Below are 21,272 nucleotides of genomic sequence, written 5' to 3'. Positions count from 1 at the left end.
GGTTTTAGTGCACTCAGCAACCAAAATATACCAAACTGCATTATACAAGGATAAAAGTGATGGCTGGTAGATCAAATCAAGGGCTGTGGTGACAGGGATGAAACCTGCTCTCTTTCATGCTCTGTGGCCCGTGCACTGCCTCCAAGATCACACAGGTATTTGACTTGGGTGTACATGATCAAAATGCCACTAAAAAAACTGGGACGATTCAAGACCAAATCCGTCCCTGTATTTGAAAAATAAAACCTGAAATGAAAAAAAAAAAAAGTGATGACACCACTCTGGAAGAGGGCTAGGGCATTGTGTTTTCCAATGCATGCTATGGTCACTCGTGATAGGCCCAACCGAGAGGCTGAAATCACATATGGACAGCTGGCAGCTATGGCTGAACCATGGTCACATTTGTCTCCATGTGTCTGATTTCTAATCCCCAATATAAGACAAGCTTTGCCTGCCTCCAGTCAGGACTGAACTCCATTTCAAGGCTTACTGTTTTATCTGAGAATGGCTGTATCTACCCTGCTACTTCTCAACGGGGCTGTGGGCAGGAACTAGCCCTAACAGCTCACGACAGCAACAGTTTAGTGAGCTCTCAGAGACAGGGAGCAGGAGCCTGACACACACACACACATAACCATTCTTGTTATGATGATGAAGAGGGAGGTGCTGAAGCTGAGGGGCAGAACAGAGGAAGGGAACAGAAACAAGGCAGGGTCAGTGGGCTGCACTCCAGGCAGACTATAAACAGTAACAGACATTACAGCCCTGGCTTGTGTAAGGAGCTCCATTGATTCACAAGGTTCCCTGACAGAAGGATGCCTAGAAGCTGAAACAGAAAGGGCCCATTCATTCATGCAGAACACCAGCCCTCGGGCCCCCATTGGCTCTCCATAATGGCTCCCGGCTGATAGCGAGGAGGGGGCCCAGGGCAGAGGGAGGAGGAGGTAAAAATGAAAGAAAATGATGACTGCAAGATCGTTGTGAAGCAACGTACAGCTGCACAGGCAATTGCATGCAAATTCGACTTCCCTTTTTAGCTGTAGCGAATGTCCTCAGAATCACGTCTTTTTCTCTCGCACCATTTCTCCTCTTCTCCTTCTCTTGTCATTTTCTGAGCTCCCTACTTCTCTGCCCCTTCTTCAGCTTTCATCTTCTCTTCTCAAGACACCCTCCATCTCTAGCGATGCCCAACTTTTTTTTTCCTGTCAGTTCAACACGTCTCAATTTTCCTCATCTATTTCTTTTTACCTATTCCTAGCTTTCCTAGTTCCCTGGGCTCTCTTTCTCTTCTTAGTGAGCCTTTCCGTGTTTAAGGCTTAGCTCAGCTTTATTCTTTCTCTCTTGCCCTCCCTCCTTCCATTCCTCTCCTCCTCAGCCTCTGCCCCTTCGTGAATGAATGGCAACAATGCTCTGATGAAGGCCACTGTGAGGGAGGCTGGGTGTTCATGGTTGGCCCCTCCTGTCAGTATTCTAGTCACTGACAGATGTGTAATCCTTGGAAAAGAAGTCCATTCATTCATCCATTCTGAGAGCACAAACGTGAGGCAGAGCAGCGATGGGAAGCAGCCATGAGTCTGAGGAGGGGAAGGAAACTGAAGTTATAAATAGGATGAAAGAAGATGGGGAGGGGGGAAGCCTAGAGTATTTTTTCTCCCTTTCTTTTTATTCAGCACATCTACACACACACACACACACACACACACACACACACACACACACGTGCCACAGCTGAAGAAATCATTCATTCGTTCATCCACATCTTCATCCTCCTTCTTCATAACCCCACAAATGCCTTCCAAACGACAACCGATGACTGAGGAGAACTGGACCGCGGCCCAGAAAGAGATCCTGCAGCTCCTTTATGTAGACACAGCTCACAAGGCAAAGGATAGACAAGGCAAGCTCAAGGCTCTTGCCAGAGCTTTCCATCAGAGGGAGCCTACGGAAGCAGGAGCTACTACCTCTAGTTGCAAACAGACTGCCAGCAGCTGGTAGGGAGCCAGACCCATGGAAGCAGTCTATCGTTCAACATGCAATGGATGGCATTTCGGCCCATTCTAAGAATGGTTACTATTCCCATCCCAAAGCCACATGTCCAGGCAACTCCAGCTTCTGTCCTGCAACCATAAGCTTTGGGACAAAGCACTATATCACACTGATAACAACTCTTTGCATTTTGAAGCTAAGAACAGCCTGAATTGTTATTCATATATTTTATAGAAACTTTCTCCCTGGCTCTTGAAGTAAAAAATGTTTTCAATTTCGAGAACCTTGGCAAGAAGGACAATAAGATGTCATCACGAGTAATGTTCCCCTCAGTTAAGAAAGAGAAAGATTATATCTCTTTGTTGGGAAGAAAAGATATTCTCACTTTGAGGTTAAGGGTAAGTATGCAGAGAAACTCAGATACAAATAATATTCAGCTTATAACAAGTGGAATGCTATCAGAGCAAAGGCTTAAGGCAAGTAGCTTTAATCACAGCTGCATTTAGTGAATAAAAACCCCTAAGGCTGCCGGGCATGGTGATGCACGCCTTTAATCCCAGCACTTGGGAAGCAGAGACAGGAGGATCTCTGTGAGTTCAACACCAGCCAGGACAGCTAAGCTACACAAAGAAGCCCCATCTCAAAACCTCAAAACAAACAAACAAACAAAACTCAAAGGCTTGTGACATTAATAGTATTCAAAAGTTATGCAAACCTGGGCACACACAACCATGTGGGTCTTCTGCTTTTACAGATGAAGTCTACTTTGTTGAGAATTTTACTGCACCACTTTTTTGTGTGTCTTTTACACCTTAAATCTTGAGGTCTAACCTTTGTATGGGCACAGAACTCTCTCAACCTCTTTGTGTAACGGGTACACGGCTGAGAAGTTTGTTGTATGCTTTTGGCTGCTTTTAAAACCCAATGATGTCAAAACTAAAAGGACATCATAGATGTTACTACATCTGCCTCCCTGTTGGGTGTCAAAGATTCCTTCAAATATCACTGTCCACTAAGAAACAGAATATTGATGCCATTCTGTCTTGCCAGGATGAGCCAGGAACCATGAAGTGCCTCCCATCCTGTCCCGCCCACCACCGTACATCCTTCCTGGACGAAGCCCTGTGCTCTGTATCTCTCCTCTCCGTTCCTCTCTGCTTCAAGATGAAGCACGGACAACCAAGCCAATACTTTGTTTTATTCTCTCACTATTTTACAAGCTACTTTCCGTAAGTCAGGAGGATACTGAACAACCACCACAACAAAGAATTCCACTTCGATTTCTGAAATGACTCCCAGGCTCATAGCTTCACCTGTGTAATTCCTGAGGATTACATATTTCAATATGTCAGAGCAACGACATTTCTTATGCCACGAATTTTAACCTGATAGAAAGTTTTGACAGATTTTGTTTTGTTTATTGTCATCCATACAGCATATATTTATAGACACATCACATACATTATATTTTTTGTATGCCATTATAACTTGGTCTCAAGGACATTAAACTCAGGGGCCCAAATTCAAGTTTTACATTTATTATTTTCTTCAGATGCTAATAGGTAAGCACAGGCTAAATGGAATACAAAAGCAACAGAATGCAAGCCTGAAAACAGAACACAGATAAGTTGGGACTGCTTTGGTTGGTCCTGGGGCAAACAAGCAGATTTGCTGCAGACAGGTCCCCTGGGAAGTCTCACTCCAGCTCAGGAGAGGGTGGCCTTGTACCCAGCACGTCAGAAAGAAGGATCAAGGAAGCTGCTGGCAAAGGTTGGGGAGGAGGACAGGGGTGCTGGAAAGAGCACCATGATGCCAGTGGAGAGTAAAAAGAACGTGATGAAAAACGAAAGAAGTTCCATCCTGAAAGATGGCTAGTCCGCAGGTCTCTCTCTTTTTTTTTTTTTTTTTTCATTTCATCGTTTATGATGGTAAAACGTGTTTGTCAACAACCATCCTAAAGGGTGGAAAGCGCACAGAAGGAACGAAACTGTTTACAGAACAGAGACCGGAAGCAACCCCTCCTGGGCCAATTAGTAGAGTATCACCTTCCTGTTGGACAATGAAGTAGCACAGGGTTATTGAGAAGACGCGGGGGCTTTCCAGGAGAGAACAATAGCATCTGAATCCACGTAAGCTGTGCGGTGTCCTTTCACAGAACACAGCCCTCAGCAGCTTGCTCTCGCCCTTCAACTCTCTGCTCAGTCCCGCTTTTGTTTACGTTCCTACCTGAGCCACAGTGTTCAAGGCCGGTGGGAACTTCCTGAGTGGCCGTCTCATCCCAGAGTGGATAATAAAGAGGTCTTTGCTGATGATAACTAGTCTGGAAACCACAGGTCATTCGAGGATCTTCAAAAATGTTGACAGGCCCCTGCCTCTGTGACCAGTGAAAATAAAATGGCACGCATTAGGAGAAAACACTTTATAGTTCACCCTTATTATAAATATGGCGTCACACTATCTAATCACGGATATCCAGGGACCATCTGTCAGTCAGAACCCGCCATTCATTCCCACACACTGTACCCTCCAAACTCACAAGGAATGAGAGGAATTTCTGATTTAGACGATGACTCCCATCCATACTTTCATATATTTTATTTTATTCCCATCCATACTTTCATATATTTTATAAGCTTCAAAAACATTCACAGTGAATAGAATATTGACCATCTCAGACTTACCACAGTCTGGATCTTTTCTGTTAGTGTTATCTCCCTCTATAAAAACATAGAAGAATATTCTTACAGGACAGCCTAGTGTCATAGAATAGGTGATAAAAGTCACAGGAAAATGGGGAAAAGATGGATGTACACCATAAAATCCACTTCATTTATCGTTAAATGGTACAGGTGGGTTTTGATATCAGTTGCCAAGTAAGAACTATTTCCTGTAGTATTTGGAAATTTTTGCCACCTCCTTATTAGTTTTATTAAATACACAAAATACACAGTGTAAGAAAACCAAAACTGCTATGTAGAAAACTACATTCCGCAGTATTTAAAAGCCTATCACTTGAAATCAGATGAATTTTAGTATATATAAATTGAAACCTGGGCTCTAACACTTACTCATGGGTGTGCAGGTCCACTGCTTAGTATAAGCATTAGTTTAGTCTTTCATAAAATGGAAATAGTACACTGAACTCATAAAGTAGAAGAATTGAGGGACTGGAGAGATGGCTCAGTGGTTAAGAGCACTTGCTGCTCTTCCAGGGGACCTGAGTTCACTTCCCAGTGCTCCCATGGCTCTCACAACCATATCTAACTCCAGTTCCAGGAGATCCAGGGCCCCTCTCTTCCATCCTTCTGGAGTACTACGCGCACACACACGGTGCATAGACATACATGCAAGCAAAACACCCACACATATAAAATTAAAATTTAAAATTGTAATGTATAAGAAAACTACATATAAATAAAAATTACACATAAAACGTGTTGAATAAAATTATTTACTTATTAAATGTATGTAATGAGCACGTTACGTGAAAATTTGTCATCAGTACAAGGTAGGGATTATTTTAACTTAATATATATAGGTAGGTCTGGTGGCACAAGCCTATAGCACCAGCTACTCAGGAGGCTGGAGCAGGAGAATAGCAAGTTCAAGATCTTTCTGAGCTCTAGGAGGCTGAGGCACAAGCATGGCAAGTTCGAAGGCTGCCCGGTTATATAGCAAGTTCAAGTAACTTAAAGAGATAGTGTCTCAAAACAAAAGCTATAAATTAAAATGAAAAGCTTTCAGTCAAAAAGGATAACCTGTTTTTATTCTTAAGAAGAAACCATGAGCCTCACAAGGATGGCACCAATGGACATGCCAAACCAGACAGGGCGAGGCCCATAAGACTGCAACTCTACACAAAGAATTACGGACAACGAAGGAAGGCTAGGAGCAGGAAGAGCACACAAGTTAGTTATCCAGTGCTTGAAAACATACAAGTAACATCATATATACCAAACAGATTATATTTAGGAATATATACAGATGTATATGCATATACATACACACACACATGTATATACACAGAGATGTGTGTGTGTGTGTGTGTGTGTGTGTGTGTGTGTGTGTGTGTATGAACAAAGGGGCCATAAATCCAAAAGAGAGCAACAAGGGATATGTGGGGCATATGGGAGGGTTTTTACAATTTATTTATTTGTTATGTATACAGTGCTCTGCCTGCATGTATGCCTACACACCGGAAGAGAGCTTTAGATCATATTATAGACAGTTGTGAGCCACCATATGGTTGCTGGGAATTGAACTCGGGACCTCTAGAAGAGTTGTCAGTGCTCTTAACCTCTAATCCATCTCTCCAGCCCATTATGGGAGGGCTTGAAGGGAAGAAATGAAAGGTAGAAATACTGTAATTATATTATAATCTCAAAAAGTTAAATGAACAAAAACAGAAAGAAAAAAACCTGGGGAAGATAAAGATGGTTCATTGACTGAAGGCACTTGCTGCCAAGCCCGACAACTTCAGTTCACTCCCCAGGACTCAGGGAATAAGTACAATCAACTCCAGAATGCTGGCCTCTGGCGTCCACATGCATGCCTTGGCATAAGTGTGTGGGGACCCACCATACCATACATATACAGTAAATAAATAAATAAATAAATAAATAAATGTTTTAAGGGGAAAGAAGAAACTGTGGGGCTTAGGAGATGGTTCTATGACAAAGCACTTGCTGTGCACATGTGACAGCAGGAGTTCCAGACCCTGAACTCACATAAAAAGCTAGATAGGCCACTTGTGATCCCAGAGCCCTGGAGACAGAGACAGGGGGTCTTCCTCCAAGTCAAACCTGCAAGCCAAATTCTGAGACAGATATTGTCTCAGGAAACAAAGTGGAGAGTGATGGAGGAAGCTACCCAGCACCAGCCTCTGGCTTCCACACATACTCATGCACCAACGCAGGGGTGAAAACACACACATGCACACACACCACCACCACCACCCCATATACATATGTGTGCAACCAAAAACAAAAGAAAAAAGAAATTGTTTTTCAGACCTATTCTCTCTGCGGCTGCCCTCAATCAAGCGGGAGGACTGTTTTTGTGAGCGAGATATGGTTGGTCTGCCATGGACCACAAGCATCTCCACTGGCAGATGCTTCTGAGAAGCCCTTCGCAGTCCTGTCGTCTAAACACCTGCCTGTTTGTTAGACATTTCACGAACCTACTTCATAGCCATTTCGTAGAGTATAGATTGGCCTTATTACTCAACAGAACCACATCAACAGCTTCCACTCATAGCGAAACTGTCCCAGTTGAGGAGAAAGAAGCAGGCTATTAGGTCAGAAATCTAGGTGGTGCAGCCCCCATCTCACGGTTTAAAGACAACCACCTAAAATAAGCGGCTGCGTGGCAAGGCTCTTCACTTGCACCTTCCTTTCTTGGCTGCAAGTGAAGATACATCAGTGAGATGTTTGAGCAACACCCCTATCCCTGCTGCAGCCTGAAGAAAAGCATCTGGCAGTTTCTCATTTGCTCATCCCCAAGTGGTTGCTGAAAGGAACTGACGTGCACCACTCACCTGCCAGTACCTGCCAGTGCCAGCTGGCACATTAGATGCTCTAAGTATGGCCACTCTGAATCACACTAACATCCTCTAAAGAGCTAGCGCCCTTATCTCCATTGCACAGAAGAGCAGACTGACACTGGTAGAGGGAAAGCAAATTGCCACAGGCCACCCTGCTCATAACATGATGGAGAAGACAGAAGTCTAGCCCCGTGTGACTTGACTTCTGACAGCCTCTTCTGCCTGAAGCTATGCAGCTCAAAAACAGGTTGCTCAAAACGGACTGTGAGAAGTCAGGCATGGGAGCACTTACTTGTAATTCCAAACACTTGGGAGGCTGAGGCAGGAGAATGACTAGTTTGAGTGCATCCTGTTCTAATGAGCAAAACTCTGCCTCAGTAAAAACAAATCCCATGTATGTATGTATATGTATGTATATTCCATAGCATTTGATGAGCTATGCCACTGCAAAGGCACAGAATTAGTGGATGCTACACTTAGTCCACACCAAGCATTATGTGGGATTCTCAGAATGGAACAGGAGCAAGAAATGAATCGTGCCCTTAGGAGCTGTTGAATAACAGTTTCCTCCTAGACTGGAACATGTCATCCTTCATGGAAGCTCCTAAACAGGAAGGTGAGCTACTCAAAATAGCTTCCAGAAGTCCCTGAAACTGACCAGATTCACTAGGCCCCTCCCTGCCCGGGTAAGCTGAGAGTCCTCTGAAAGAAACAAAATTGAGCTGCAAAGAAGACTCTGAGACCTTGACTAGCTGCCTGGGAATTTTCCAGAAAGTTTATAAATGCTAGGACCCTAAGAGGCGTGGTCGGGGGGTTATTGGTGACTGGGGTCTGGGGGTGGATGGGGTGGTTTGTTAGTAGTCATGCTCAACGAAGAAACAAAAGGAAAGTAATTAAATATTAGATTCAGGGATTCTCCCCCCCCCACCCCCCACCCCCGCTCCCTCCTTCTCTCTCCCCTCTCTCCTTTCCTTTCCTATCTAGCGATAGAGGGCGGAACAAGAAGAACCCACAAAGTAGCAAAGGCCAGCTACAGATACTAGCAGGGGAAGCCTTTCTAGAGAAAACAAGCTAAGATGAGAACGGTAGGTTGGTTGATATTGAACACTGGTGAATGGCCAAGAAGTCAAAGTGTAAAGGAGATGGCAGGCCTAAAGTTCAAGATAGGACTTGATAGGACAAGATAGGACAACTACAGAAGGAGGGATGAAAAGAGGCTCAGGCAAGTGAGAGAAAGCTGGAGACTTTCTCTGGTGGGGACAAACCTTGGAGCAAAAGCGTTATCTTGGACACCCTGTCATGGGATGTAATAAGCACAAATATTTAAACCTGAGGTACAGGCTAGAAGCCATGAACACCAGAACTTGGAGGTTGTGTATGTGACTTATTAACTCAATATATTCTAGACAGAATCACTTCATGGCACTAAGGAGGACAGACAGGGGAGTGGAAGATGAAGAGGTGGGACAGTTAGGAAGAGTCCTGTCAAGCTACACAGGGAGCTAATGCAAAAATGTAAATCTATACTGCTGTCCCAGATTTCACTTTCAGTTTCAGATTATTCAAATTAAATGTTTATTTTCATTATGATTTTTACCTTAATTGTGATTTTGAAAATCGTATTAAAATAGTCTTCAGATTAATTGATGACTTCAGGTACCTACCTCACACAAAGCCTCATTAATCTTGCCTAATCCAGCTATGAGGAAAGACTTAGATTTGTGTCATCACAGAGGTGAAGGTGAAAACAGAAATGCAGTTCTCTGAAGGGAGAATGGACGTTGATTTTTTTTTTTTGAATGAGACAAAGTAAGGAAAGAGAAAAAAGAAACAAAGACACACAGAGGGCTTGCTCATGTGCAGTGTAAACACTGAGCTTTCGGGCATGGGTAGGGAAGGTGGACTACAGTGGTGCTTTGGGTCGTGTTTAGATAGAGGGACGGCAGAGCAACGTGGTAGAGCAGTCTCTAAAACAAGAAAGAAAGAAGTCAGGGCTGGTTGTGTACGGAACCTAGTTTGAGCACAGACCGAAGGAAATTGGCAGGTGAAGCAAAAAGGATGCCAGGGTAGGCAAAGCTGAGCATCATGGTCTGCGGTGCAGTAGTGCATCACGGCGACTGGTTCTACAGCAGCTGACTGGGAAGAAGCTAGGCTGCCATTGGGATGTTCCACAATTCCTCTCAGGCATTTCTTGTGCCATCCAGGCCCCACCTCCTGAAGGCTCCATGGCTTTCAAACTCATAACAAAAGCTGGGGGTCAGGCTTCGAAAACATGGGCCCATGGGAGAAAATTCAGATTGAAAAGTCTGAAGTGACAGGAGAAATAAGAATAGGAGAACAAAGAAGTAATAGCTAATGCTATTGAAGGAGAAAAAAAAAACATTAAGTGGATACAGTTGTGGTGGCCCACAGCAGAGCTTAAAGCATGAGTGGTGGCTTCTAAGCATTCCCCAAGAGTGGGGGCCACGTAGCCAGCAAACAATAGGCTCTTGAAGTCTCTGGTATGCCCTATCGCTCTTACCGTGAAGAACAATTCAGTGTGCATCTCTGCAGAGAGGTATTATGGGAGAGCACCCAGGAACCTGCTACCTAAACATCCCACCAACCTACTTCTGGAATCCAGTAGACCAAAGACACAACTTTGTCACTGTTCTGCTCTAAGGGTGAACTAAATCTACTAGCCATCTTCTCAAGGGACCACATCCACTCTTCTTACAATGAAGGGTTCCTTTGTGCGCTCTCTCTCTCTCTCTCTCTCTCTCTCTCTCTCTCTCTCTCTCTCTCTCTCTCTCCTCTCTCTCTCTCTCTCTCTCTCTCTCTCTCTCTCTCTCTCTCCCTCTGTCTCTCTCTCTCTCTCTCTCTCTCTCTCTCTCTCTCTCTCTCTCTCTCTCTCTCTCCTCCATGTATCAGAGTCAGGCCCAGCTCCTTCTCCACTGCAGGTAGCCATGTCTGCAGAGCCACCATTCCCCCATCCTCCCTCCCCTTCTAGCCGTTCTATTTGTTCATAGTTCCCAAAGTGCCCCCAAATTGAAAAGAGGGAATAAGGGAATGTTTTTATAATACCAAATCACAAACATGTGGAGTCAGTGTATCCGGGAAAGTGTGTGAGCTGTTCCTCAGCACCTCTCCAGCTTCGGCCAAACAGCCGTCAGGTTGCAGGTGTTTGCCTATGAACTCCCTCCTCGCTTTCCTTTCCTTGTATCCTTGCAGAAACACTACCTTTTCCTTGGTTGACTACTGAAACCTGGGGCTTAGCCTCAAGCCATAAACATAGAAGGCACGATAAACACTTCAAGATATTTTTTTTTTTCAATCCAGAATTACAGTCGAGTCAGCACTGGGCAGGATGGACATTGTGATTTGTCATCTAGGATAACTGTATTGTGTTCTGGGAATGTCACAGACGCTCATATACTCTACCAGGAACACAGAGGCCTATAAAGCAGGAAGCTTGCGTATAGTCCTGTTCCACTGCCGCGGAGCTGTGTAACCTCTGGCCTGTCACTTGACCTCCCTAAGCTTTTGCTTCCGGAAGAGAATGGCTTGATGGTCTGCACGTTCCTTGCCAACTCAAACTCTCCATTTTGCTGACCTGAACACATTCCTTCCCCTGACCTTGTAACTGGCAATCTTCATCAGATCAACAGCCCCTTGGGACAGAAAAGCAAAGCCTATTGGGCCAAAAGTTGTCAGAGCCACAATGTGTGTTCACAACAGTGTCCCTGTCACATATTCATGCCTTCACACTGTGGCCTTCTTCTTTCCAAAGCCAGACTCAAACAGTGTTTTTCTCCCATATGACTGACTGACTATTCAGAAGAAAAAAGTGGAGCTTAGGCAGTTCCTGAGGTTGAGCAATTACTGGGCTCTCGTGTGGTGAGGATTATAAAACACTGCAATGCATAAGGCACCCCACAGACTTCTAATAGATTGCCCTAGAAGATGCTATGTAAGGCACCTTCCTACTTCCTTACACTGGCTGCCATGCATGTCAGATAGAATTCTTTGGGCGATGCTAAGGAGGAATTCTGGTCAGGATGAGCTTCTCTCAAAAGGGCACAGGGACATAGAGCTGGTTCTTGGGCACACTAGTCCTGCTACCTTGAGAGGTCAGAAGGGAGGTACAGCCAACATCCTCTGAGCTCTCCTGAGGGTGCCTACAAAGAAGAAAGGGACAAAAGGGTGCTATGGCCACCAGGAGAGGCAGGAACATACAAAATAGCAACCAAAGGGCAACTTAATTTTAGACTCAAGGCCAGGAAATGCTTTTTAAAACAATGAGAGTGATAGGCTTGGGGCCTTGGTGAAAGGGCAAGCTTGACCCTTGCAGGTTTCTGAGAAAGAGAAAGAAACAAGAGGGAGGGCTGAGGCAAAGAACGTCTAATGTGTTCTCTGTGTGGAGTTGCTTTTGTCTTCCCCCACAGACCACTAGGAAGAAGGCAAAGGCCTCTGCTCACATCAGACACTCACTAGGACCCAGCCAAGCAGCATGAATGGGGTGGAGCATTAATAGGCCCGGGAGTCTTGTTAAGAACTCTTAGGGGAGATGAATGTCATCTGTCAGTTTTGAACTCCTAGGACCTCTGGATTGCCACTCGCTCAGCCAGAAGCCCTTAAGAGCATGGGATGGCAGTTTCAGGCACCCATGGTGTGAGGTGCATGGTGATGCTGACTTGGAACCTTGGGGTAGAATCCGGTCTGGAGAACTTGCCTACCAGGCTAAAGGACAATCAATTTTGCGGTTTGCTCAGCAGTCTACGTAATGGATCTCTGACTCTTTCGGAAATTTGGGGGAGGCCAATTTTTCATAAAGAAGGTACACGGATAAAAGTTGGCTCTAAGCTTTCATGTGCCACCAAATATCTTTTTGAAAAAAATGAATAGGGCATCCATCTTAAATCCTAACACTCAGGAGGCAGAGGCAGGCCGATCTTTATGAGTTTGAGGCCAAGTCTGGTCTACAAAGTGAATACCAGACCTTACCTCAAAACAAACGAACAAACAAACAAAATGAATGGTATAGTAAGGACTTGCTGTGGCTGAATGTGTTTTCCCCAAACCTATTTTCGAGGCTTATTTATCAATGTGATAACATTAAAAGGTAGGGCATCCAGGAGGTGAGGAAGTCACGAGGTAGCACCTCACAGATGACATAAGACCTCTAGTTAAAGGGCTTGAAGAAGTATGTTCCGCCCCTCCATCCCTCAGTTGCGTAGGGACACAACATTTTTATCCCCTCAAGAAGACACAGCAATAAGACACTCTCTTGGAAGAGAGTCTAAGACCTTACAAGACCCAGAACCTATCAATGCCTTGATCTTGAATCTTCTTAGCTACAGAACTGTAGCAATACCTTTATCTTCATATGTTTCCTACTCTCATAAATTTAGAGATAACAACAAAAACAGATCTAAAAGGAGATTAGGGCCATATTCTCTGCTTTGCTGGTATTATAAAGTTGGGCAATTCTTTTAACCACGTAGGTCCTTTATGTTGTGGTGTTGTAACATTCAACTTGGACTGTCTTGGAAGTTATCTCCTTTGTACTGACTGACTCAGCTCAGGAATGGTCATTTTCTATGGTGCTGGAAAAATAGGTGATAGATGATAGGTAGACAGACAAACCAACAGACAGACGGACAGACAAACAAACAGACAGATGATAGTTATAGATGATAGACAGATAGATATAGACAGACAGGCAGATGATAGTTACATAAACACACACACACATATATGTATAGTTACTCTATTATACTTTTATAATTTCATAGTGATACAGCCACCATCACTCCCCAAAGCAACGAGAGAAAATGAAAAGTCTTCTGGTTTCTACTGAGATTCTGAATGTCTTTTGAGTGTTCCCACTCTTCTAAAAGAAAGTATTAACTACAACTGCACATGATTCCCACAGAGCCTAGGTACTATCTGTTACGGCTTCACAGTAGCAAGCATAGTGGACGACCACACAGTATAGGGACAGCACATCATGATACCAAGAACACACCCAAAGTCTAGGATCCTGAAACATGGGTGATAGGTGTGGGGAGAGTGTCAACAGCCAGAGCCACAGCTAAGAAGAGACTTGCCGCCCAAGGAGGCCCACTGTAACTAAACTCCTCTAGATAAGAGAGCCAGGTCTGCTTATGCAATGGAGCTGTAAACCACCAGCCCACGACCAGAGAATTTTGATCTGGTGGCAAGAGGGCTCTTTCTCAGTCAGAGGAGCATGAAGCAAGACGATTTCCCAACAAGAATGTCGCCACCTGTTCCCCAGTAGTCCCTCTTGTTCTGACAGCACCCCTGCAGAGACAGGTAAACATCTCTCTTTCCCCTACCACCAGGGGATCATCTTAACACAACTTAAGGCCCCAGAATAGAAAGGAAAGACATGGCGAGTGGCAGGAGAATGGAAGGAACTGAGCTCATTTCTATGGAGACACCAGATAAGAGTGTCCCCCATACAAGCAGCACTGCAGCCTGCGTGGTGGTCAGTTACATTCACCTGTTTTGTAGGCAGGAATGCTGTGGTTCAGAGCGTTAGCAGTTTGCTCACTTTTGCTGCTTGAGGAATAACAGACCAGGTCTTTCTGTCTCCAGTACTCACATACTTTTCGTAGTGATCATCTACAACTTGCTGCCATATAGATTATCCTCTAAAAACCCAAGTAAGAATTTAATCACTGCTGTGATAAGCAATAGAGTGGGACCGTTGATGCTGACTTGACCACAAAGGCCCTTTTGCCTTGAGCCCCCATTGGGTGCTGTTACTGAGCTCACGCTTCCTTGTGCTCACACGTTCTCTCACCCTATATCCTAAGATGGCTCAACGATCTTTAGAATACAGCAAGAAGGTTTTACCTAGATATAGCCTCAAGATCCATCTAACACCTGCTATAAATGGGGCAGGAGAAAGATGGCTTCCCCTTCCACTAGCCAAAGCATCTGAAAACAGAAACAAGGTGATATGTATAAAGTTAGTCTGTTAACCATCGATCAGGTTAATATCAGAGGGAAATATTCAAAAGAAGCCAGGGTGGGTGGCATATAAGGAAAAGAGGGAAGGAGAGACAGAGGGAGGGAAGGAGAGAGGGAGGGAGAAAGGAGGGAGGAGGAGGGAGGGAGGTGGGGGAGATACAAAAGGAGATTTGCTAGATCTTGGAGACCTCAGCAAGATTCACAGTTCATCTCAAAACCTCTGAGATGGGGACATACTATTCCTGCAGAAGACCCAGTTTCAGTTCCCATCACCCATACCAAATGACTGACAGTTTCCCATAACTCTACCTCTAGGGGATTCAGTATGGCTACATGCACACATGCACGCACGCACACACACACATACACGCACTTTAAAATAAAGAAACAAAACTCTGAGACCAAGAGCTTGTGTGAAGACTGCCATTTGGGACTTGTTTTGGAAATAAATGTAAGCAGCTGACCTTGATGGCTGGGATGCTACTATTTGGCATCACCAGTTTAACATTCAGCCACCAAGGTGGGCACACATGTCCTATTAGCATGGCCTACGACCCATGGAACAGATGCCTGACACATCCTTCAGGTCCCTCTCAAGCTGACAGGCAGCACATACTCAGGCACATCTCAATCTCCTGGACCCTTCCATGGTTTCCTGTCTGAAGTAGCCTCAGTTTCATATTGCTTTACAGTTTCATATCGACACAGTAGCTATCGGACAAAGGTAAGACCGTTGATAAAATTAGAAATATTTTAAAATATGCCTCATGTGTCTGGCAGCCTGTCTGGGATGGGAGGACAATTTTATACAGTCAGTTTTTCTTCCACCTTTATGTGGGTTCTGGAAATCTAACTTAGGTCATCAAGGGTTCACAGTAAGTACCTCTACCCAACGAGCCATCTCACCAGCCTAGAGCTCTTTTATTTGATACATTCTCAGGCTGGCTTGTTTCTAAAGTTTTGTAGGACCGTTTCTGAATTTGTTTTCATTTGGAAAACATAGACACCATATTTATAAAAGAAGTATGTTTGACCTATGGTGAAAGAGTAGGGACTTTTCAATGTGGTCACTCTGCCCTCAGACAGACAGGGATGTCCCCTAAACACAAAGCCTTATCAAAAGAAATTCTAATTGTGGACATCATTTGGCCTCTTGGGCATCAGTACATTCCATGTGTAACAGCACCCTGGGGCACCCATACTTGGCCCTGGGCATATTACTATGTGTCCCAAAATCTGCAGCTCTGAGAAGAGGTTAGTGGACCTTTATCACCCCTACTTTCTGCATAGCTCAAGGTTCTTCCTAGTATCCTTTCCACATGGGCCCCAAATAAGGTATTTCCTGAGGGCCTCCTCCACACATCCTCCTTGTCAGGAAGATGGTCCTAACCTAGGTCATATTTAGTTTAAACTATAAGCACTCTAGCCTTGCATGCCTGCCCTCCTCCAGGTAGGCCAGCAGGGTGGCATGCAAAGGATTACTCATAAGAGGGCCAATGAGCCAGCACTGGAGGGACTTCCAGGGCCCACAAAGGCCAGCCAGAATAGCATAACAGGAAAGAGCACTTCCAGTCAGATGAAAGGGTCCTGCACACACACATGGAAGTACCTGGAAGTTGAACCCCTCCCACACAAAAGCCAGACAGCTTCCATAAGTGTTGTTGCTTTACCTCCTGGCTATGACATCACATCCTTCGTTACAGACTCCTCCAGAGGAGCTGACCTTACCAGCCAGGAGACTCATGCCCTGCTTTTGACAGACTGGCCTTGGGGCAGAACATGTTTTCCTCATCAATGGGCCATTACCTGAGAGCTGCAGAGCTTTAACAACTGGCTGATGTTGCTTCAAGGATGCTTCTAAGACAAGTGACCAGAGAATGTTTATGTGACTTCTAGTTCAAAATGTGGGACTGTGCTACCTGGTAATCTTTCAGAACCAGAAAATGCTCCATTTTGAAAGACTGTTTATTGTTCTATTAAGACAATATGCTAAACAAGCCCCTTGGAATAGAAATAATGTCTCATTTTTTTAAAGTGATGTTTTACAAGTAAATCAAACCAGCTTAGACCAGTCTGGGCACGCAGGATGATGGTCTGCCTTCAAATGTGAGACTGCTCTGGACCAGTATCCCTGACTGAAATATAGACAACTTTGAGGCCTGCATATGCTCCCCTTAGAGCTGTTGGAGGATTATATGAACCTAACTAATTGGCTCTCTGGCCTCTTCCAACTAAGTGACAGGTGTAATTGCCAAAACCTGACAGGCGAGTTTGTCCCTAGGCTTCATGCAATATCTCCTTAGGAGTAGTCACATTCTCTGAAACTAAAAACCTTCAAAAAAAGAAAAAAAAAAGAAAAAAAGAAAAAAAGCAGAGCATGATGGTGCATACCTGTGATCCCAGCACTCAGGGAGGCAGAAGCAGGCAGGTCTCTGTGAGTTCAAGGTCAGCTTGGTCTACAAAGCAAGTCCAGGACAGCCAAGGCCACACAGAGAAACCCTATGGGGGCAGTGGGGGTGGGGTGGGGTGGGGTGGGGTGGGGTGGGGTGGGGAACTCTTCAACAAATCCAGCATTCTTGGATTTCTACTTTGTATTCACATAAAAGGTAGATAAGCTAGAATGTAACCCCTAGAGGTCCAAAGCTGAATCCCTGGCTTCTCCGTGTCCCCCCGGGGTCGGGAAGAAATGCAGAGAGGCTGTGTGGGCAAGGGAAGGAGTCAGGGGAGAGACCATCACTCACCGCCACTGCAGGATGAGGCGCAGAATACGTGGTGGGGCCGCCCGTGGTGGGATCCACATAGTAGCTCATTCTGGTCTGCACACCTGCACAGGAGAAAACATCGGCTGAGCCTCTGGCCGCACGTGGGTGTGGAGACATGAACCCCCAAAGGCATCCAAACCTCCCCCAGCGGCCAACCTCTTCACTTCTTCGTGAGGTAGAGAAGTAAACAGAATCCTAATAGATGGATCACCTAACCCAGGGACATGCTAGGATAGATGGTGGCCACAGGGAGCTAGTGTGGATCACAGGTCACGTGTGTGTGCTGCAGACAATACAGGGACAGCATCTGAAATGGGCACCTTTTACAGGATTTCTGGGCAGGAGCCAAGTCTTGTGCGTCATTTTAAATAAGCTCGCCACCCATGCTCTACATGTCCCCAGCCCTATCCAGACCCTAGCACACAGCAAGAATTCCATATGGAGTAAATTAACTGTTGATAAAAGAATATATACAGACTGTATTAGGAAAAGAAGAAAGGAAAAGTCACCCATGAAGAAGCCCCAACCCAGGGCACAGAGATAGGCAGAAGCTCTGCCGAAGAGACTGGGCAGATTCATCTGAAATCAAGACAGGGGTTGGAAATTAATTCTTGGTGAGAACTGTCATGGCTACTGGAGGTCTAAAGGGAAGAATGCTGGTGAAACAGACTGATTTAGTGGGATTTTCCAGCGAGCTGCCGGTCACTGAGAAAATCATTAATATATGAAACATTTCTGTTCAGCTGAGTGTTCTCCAGAGTGCAGAAGTTCGCCCAGTTTCATAAATTCAGCACTCCACATAAAAATATGCCTCTCTTGAATGACTGGGAAGATGGCATTCCTAGGCCTATCCTTCAGAGGCTGAATTTCTGTTGTTAGGAAGTGACATTTCACCTGCCTTGCTTTCCCAGTTGCCACCTGCGCCCTTTCCTCTTCGTTCCTGTGGATACTCACATGAACCAACCTATTTCAAGAAAACATTGACAGTGCAGAGATGGGTTTAATGTTCAATTTGCAATTCCAATTCACTGTCTTTAGATAGCCAGTGACACACCTACCCTCAAAGGGGTTGTACGCACATGATAGGCAAAGCAGGATTGGCAGTACACAATCCTGCTCACTAAGGGCCTTGCTGGCTGAGCCTGTGCAACATTGACTGGGTGAGAAATGTAAGCTTACGAGGCAGAACTTATCCTAGAGCTGTGGGGGCTTGCTTTGAATTACTTTACCTTATTAAGATGCCTTTCCTCCTCAACGTACAATATAATCCAAATAACATGACCAACAACAACAACAAAAGAATCAATTAGTTAAAAATCAGTTCACCAAGAGTTCTAGCTATCTAGGTTGTGCTATTTAAGAGTTCATTTTTGCCCCTGCTGCAGTCAATGAACCCAGGAAGATCCCCGTGGTAATATTGGATGCCTGAAAAAGACCAAGGATGGCCAGTCCAAGGACACTGTTGTCACCTATTATCCATTCAAGAGTTTTATCAAAATTACTGTGCAGTTCAATGACTCAACTGTGGGCTGGACACTAAGCATGGAATAGAAATTAGATCCATACAACATGGGCCATCGTGGGCCTGTCCCAACCTGGCGTTGTATAGAGAGTGGCCAGATGCTCGGCCAGATGCTCAATGGCCCCTCGCTCACTGAAGCATTCTCTGTTACTGGCTTTTGTTTTTTATTTTAATCTGAAAATTAAGTTTAAAAGTCTTAACATCTCACCATCAAAATGTCCTGATATATACAAGGACGAGAGACTTTAAAGCTATAGTGAATATTCCACACTGAAAAGAGCTCCTCGTGATGAGAGTCCCTGAGAAAAGCTGGCCCACCCTACAGGGTCCTACAGCAAGATTTATAATTTTATACTGGAAATGTCCAGGCATGAGGGAATGCTACTTCTTAGGAGCCATGCAACCTTTTGGTTTCCCTCCAAAAAGCACCACAGATCCCCTGTCCCTTCAGGCCTGCTCCCCATCTCACAACCATACAGCAGGCTTTATTAGGAATCTATTTATTCCTTCAATAATTACTCTGCGCCTTCTATGTATGAAGCAATGTGCTGGGCCCTTGAGACATACTAGTAAACAAACACAGATTCCTGACCTCCTGGCCCTTGGCTTCTAACAGACACGGGAAAAGAAAGCTGAGAAAGATAGTTCTAGCAGTGGAGAAGACAGAGTCACATGTAAACGCATCACATCGCGATCCGTAGTTTGCCAAAAATATGGAAAACATAAGCAGCGGTTGGTGCTGTGGGGGCACGGGGAATAGGAAATGGTGGAAGACTGCAGAGGAAGGTGTAACCACATGGCCGTCTGAATCATTTAGACTCCCACAACAGCGGAGGACCTGCACCCTTCTGCATGGGCAGTTCACTTACCCTGCTGCAGGAGGAAGATCTTTGTGAATTGGCAGTACCGTGCTGGAACCCAGCACAAAGACAACAACAGTGTCTGTCTGCCAGCCAGACAACACTCCCCTTCATAGAAACACACTTGGAAAAAGGTCCAGTGGAAACATGTTTTCTCTTCCAGTTGATGGAGGGAGGGAGGAAACCTCTGGCCGAACATCTGGTGCGTTCTGTGCTGGACCATGCTCTCCACAGCATGAATGACACTTCCCTTGGGGAAAAGCCCTTTGCCCAGGGAGGAAACTGAAAAGAGGGAGTTGCCAGGGATCTCAAGGGCTCTCATCGCAGGAAATAACTCCGGGACAGAAACAGATTGCAGCTTTATTATTTTTTTGGAGAAAGAAAAAAAGAACCTGCCCCCTTTTCCAACTTGCAGATTGTGACATAGAACAGCTGCCAGGGCTCTAACCCTCTCTGAAGATGCAAAAGGGTGTGTGTGTGTGTGTGTGTGTGTGTGTGTGTGTGTGTAGCCCTTGGCTTTTTGGCCAACAAGAACTCCCTCCCACATGATAACTACTTGAACATCAGCTGCACTTGAACATTTTGTCTTGGCCTCTCGCATGCGTATTACTCAAATGGAAAACAACTGTGTGACTCTTAAGCCATATTTCCTAGTTGAGAAGCAGCCCTGAGACCTGGATCAGTGTAGAAATGATGGGAGCACGTGGGAACAGTGGATTACACAGAGCTAAATTCACTTTTCATCAATGGAATCTGCACTGGCCAATCAGCAGAAAAGGTGCTTCCAAAGGGAGACTGCTACACTCTGCCCACGTCCTCAGTCCACAGAGCCCTGCTGCTATCCTCCACAGCCTTCCACTCACGTTCGCCTTCTCCTGCTCTTCTTCAGTTGCAGTGCTCCTGGACTCACCCTCTGCCCTTAAGTTCATCAAGGACTGTGATCCCATGTTTCCTGATGCAAGACCCCATTGCTCCCAACCCTCTCTCAGCTACTCTTCACCCCAGCAGGGGCTAGCTACTCCTTTCCTAAAGTCTCCAACAGATTACCTGCCTACTGTTTGCACTTTGTCGCTCTGTTTTTTACCAACATCTGTTTCTATTTATCTCTCCCACTCGATCTTGAAGGTAGTTGAAGATGAAGGTAGTTGAAGTCGAAGTTGAAGGTAGGCACTGTGCCTTTTTCACTTTGCCTGACAGAAACTCAATGTTTGTAAATCTGTGGATGGGTGGGTGGATGGGTAGGTGGATGGGTGGGTGGATGGGTGGATGGATGGATGGGTGGGTGGATGGATGGGTGGGTGGATGGATGGGTGGGTGGATGGATAAACAATCCTCAAAAGACTAAGAATGGAAGAGAGCGATTAGATGTGAATGCATCTGTTTTACGAGTCAGAGGCTCTGCATAGATTGCAAGTCTGGATAAAGACTACTTGAAAGGAGTATGCCCCTAGTCCAACCCTAAGGGGGAAAAAGCCTCTCTATGTTCATATCACTATTTATTTCATGTCATCTTTCTCTATGAATCCCCCCCCCATTGCCCTATACATGCAGCTACACTGAGCACCTGGTCATTTTTCCCTCTCACGCCCTACCTTACAAGAATTCAAGCTCCCCAGAGCAGG

General features: G+C 45.2%; 1 protein-coding gene across 2 annotated transcripts in view; it reads right to left on the bottom strand.

The window, feature by feature from the left end:
- Positions 1–21,272, bottom strand: part of ETS1 (ETS proto-oncogene 1, transcription factor) — a 122,872-nt gene that overhangs the window by 91,366 nt on the left and 10,234 nt on the right. For both annotated transcript variants that reach the window (XM_084781557.1, XM_084781559.1), the window contains exons 2-3: positions 17,248–17,330; positions 4,213–4,360 (exon numbers count right to left, since the gene is read on the bottom strand). In XM_084781557.1, the coding sequence (XP_084637683.1) occupies positions 4,213–4,360; positions 17,248–17,316 (217 nt within the window). In that variant the 5' untranslated portion in view covers positions 17,317–17,330. The remainder of the gene's footprint in view (positions 1–4,212; positions 4,361–17,247; positions 17,331–21,272) is intronic.

Source organism: Acomys minous, assembly GCF_964271855.1.
Source record: "Acomys minous genome assembly, chromosome: 5".
NCBI lineage: Eukaryota > Metazoa > Chordata > Mammalia > Rodentia > Muridae > Acomys > Acomys minous.
The sequence above is the reverse complement of the archived record's forward strand: the minus strand, read 5'-3'. Positions and strand labels throughout refer to the sequence as shown.